This window comes from Salvelinus namaycush, chromosome 5 (genome assembly GCF_016432855.1).
Source record: "Salvelinus namaycush isolate Seneca chromosome 5, SaNama_1.0, whole genome shotgun sequence".
In the NCBI taxonomy this organism is placed as follows: Eukaryota; Metazoa; Chordata; class Actinopteri; order Salmoniformes; family Salmonidae; genus Salvelinus; species Salvelinus namaycush.
The window spans coordinates 30,660,722-30,663,020 of record NC_052311.1 but is presented as its reverse complement, the minus strand read 5'-3'; the positions used below and the strand labels follow the sequence as shown (position 1 = coordinate 30,663,020).

At 48.5% G+C, this 2,299-nt stretch overlaps 1 protein-coding gene across 2 annotated transcripts in view; it reads left to right on the top strand.

The window, feature by feature from the left end:
• Nucleotides 1–955: 955 nt before the first annotated feature.
• The window catches only part of jakmip1 (janus kinase and microtubule interacting protein 1), a 17,387-nt gene continuing 16,043 nt past the window's right edge, over nucleotides 956–2,299 (top strand). For both annotated transcript variants that reach the window (XM_038993019.1, XM_038993020.1), the window contains exons 1-2: nucleotides 956–1,256; nucleotides 1,747–2,079. In XM_038993019.1, coding sequence (XP_038848947.1) covers nucleotides 1,101–1,256; nucleotides 1,747–2,079 — 489 coding nt within the window. In that variant the 5' untranslated portion in view covers nucleotides 956–1,100. The remainder of the gene's footprint in view (nucleotides 1,257–1,746; nucleotides 2,080–2,299) is intronic.

Here is a 2,299-nt window from a genome sequence, read left to right as displayed (position 1 = left end):
TTGAATCCCCCGAGCTGACAAGGTAAAAATCTGTCGTTCTGCCCCTGAACGAGGCAGTTAACCCACCGTTCCTAGGCCGTCATTGAAAATAAGAATGTGTTCTTAACTGACTTGCCAAGTTAAATAAAGATTAAATAAAGGTGTAAAAAAAATATTAAAAAAATCGGCCAAATCGGTGTCCAAAAATACCGATTTCCGATTGTTATGAAAACTTGAAATCGGCCCTAATTAATCGGCAATTCAAATGAATCGGTCGACCTCTAGTAGTAGTAGAGGGTTCTCTTGTCTGTAGCAGTAGTAGTTGTAGTAGAGGGTTCTCTTGGCTGTAGTAGCCCCACTCCCAGACTGCCCTGGCCAGACAGAATTTCATGCACGATGGAGCCTCTAAGCGGATCCCATGGAGAGGAATTGGATTATGATAAATGGCCGGAGAGCTGCCAGTGTGCTCTCTGTGGGTGTTGAAATAGTGTTGTGTGTGTGTGTGAGCTCTGTGGATGTTGAATTGGTGTGTGTGTGTCTGTGTGAGCTCTGTGGATGTTGAAATGGTGTGTGTCTGTGTGAGCTCTGTGGATGTTGAAATGGTGTGTGTCTGTGTGAGCTCTGTGGGTGTTGAAATGGTGTGTGTGTGTCTGTGTGAGCTCTGTGGATGTTGAAATGGTGTGTGTGTGTCTGTGTGAGCTCTGTGGATGTTGAAATGGTGTGTGTGTGTGTGTGTGTGTGTGTGTGTCTGTGAGCTCTGTGGATGTTGAAATGGTGTGTCTGTGTGAGCTCTGTGGGTGTTGAAATAGTGTTGTGTCTGTGTGAGCTCTGTGGATGTTGAAAGTGTCTGTGTGAGCATGTGTGGGTGTTTCTAGGTCTCATAATAGAATGTTTTCCTCAAGCTACACTCTGCTGGCCCATGATTTTTGTTTTCACATTACTTACCTGTTGTTCTTATCGCTCTCTGCAGGACAGACGGGGATCTTCAGCCAGTGATGTAGACGAGGATGATGATGAAGTTACACAGGGAAGGCTGTGTGGGGAGGAAGAGCATCGCCTGATTCTCCTCCACTTCCTCATCCACTCTGAGTCGTGCCCTCTGATTGGGTGGCCGGAGCACAATGTCATCGACCACACCCACCTCAGCCCCGCCTTCCAAGAAGACGCGTGGGAAGGAGAGGACGGAGGTCATGGGTGACTTGCCGCAGACGGCCAATGAGGAGCTGAGGAGCAAGCTGATGGATTTCCAGATAGAACTGCAGCAGGAGAAGGGCAAGGTAGGCCCGCCCCCTCTCGCATGATGAGGATTATAATGAGGATGATGATATGATTATCTGATGCCTATACAATGATACACTGTTAATTATAAACGGGGTGGTTCGAGCCCAGAATGCTGATTGGCTGACAGCCATGGTTTATTAGACCGTATACCACTGGTATGACAAAACATGTCTTTTTACTTTACTAATTACGTTGGTAACCAGTTTATAATAACAATAAGGCACCTCGGAGGTTTGTGGTATATGGCCAATATACCGCGGCTAAGGTCTGTATCCAGGCACTCCGTGTTGCGTTGTGCTTAAGAACAGCCCTTATCCGTGGTATATTGGCCATATACCACACCTCCTTGGGCCTTGTTGCTTAATGATACTATTAGGAAATCATTATCACTCTCTCTTTTTCCTATTTCCCCTGTAAACCTCTCCTCCCCTTTGCCTCTCTCCTCCCCTCTCCTCTATCCCACCCTCCTCTCCCTCCCCTGGGTAGGTCTCTAAGCTGAGAGAGCGTCTCCAGGAGCAGAGGCAAGCCAGGGAGCTGGAACAACACAAACACACGGTGGTCCTCACCGACCTCCGTGCCAAACTGCACGAGGAGAAGCTCCGCGAGCTGGCTGCCGGTCGCGAGTCGTTGGCACGGCAACACGAGTTGGAGCTGTCACGTACCATTAAGATCCGCGATGGGGAGGTGCAGCGGCTCCAGGGGCTGGTCCATGCGCTAAGGGACGGGGCAGCTGACAAACTGAAGAGCGCCCTGCTAGGAGAGGCCCGGGAGGAGGCCAGGAGGGCCTTCGATGGGGAGAGACTCAAACTGCAGCAGGAGGTAGGTTGACCTTGGGAATCAACTTGAATCCAACTTGCATTGTTGTATTAGATGAATCATTTTTTCCCCATGGTCAATCAGAATCCTAGCCTGGTTTAGGTTAGGCTACCGCAAATTCCTTCTACTACCAGCTAGACTCCTTTCACAGGCCTCTTGTTTTCAGTATAAGTAGTTTGACTGTTTTAGTCAGGTTTTGAAAGTTCTTATTTAAAGAAACAGA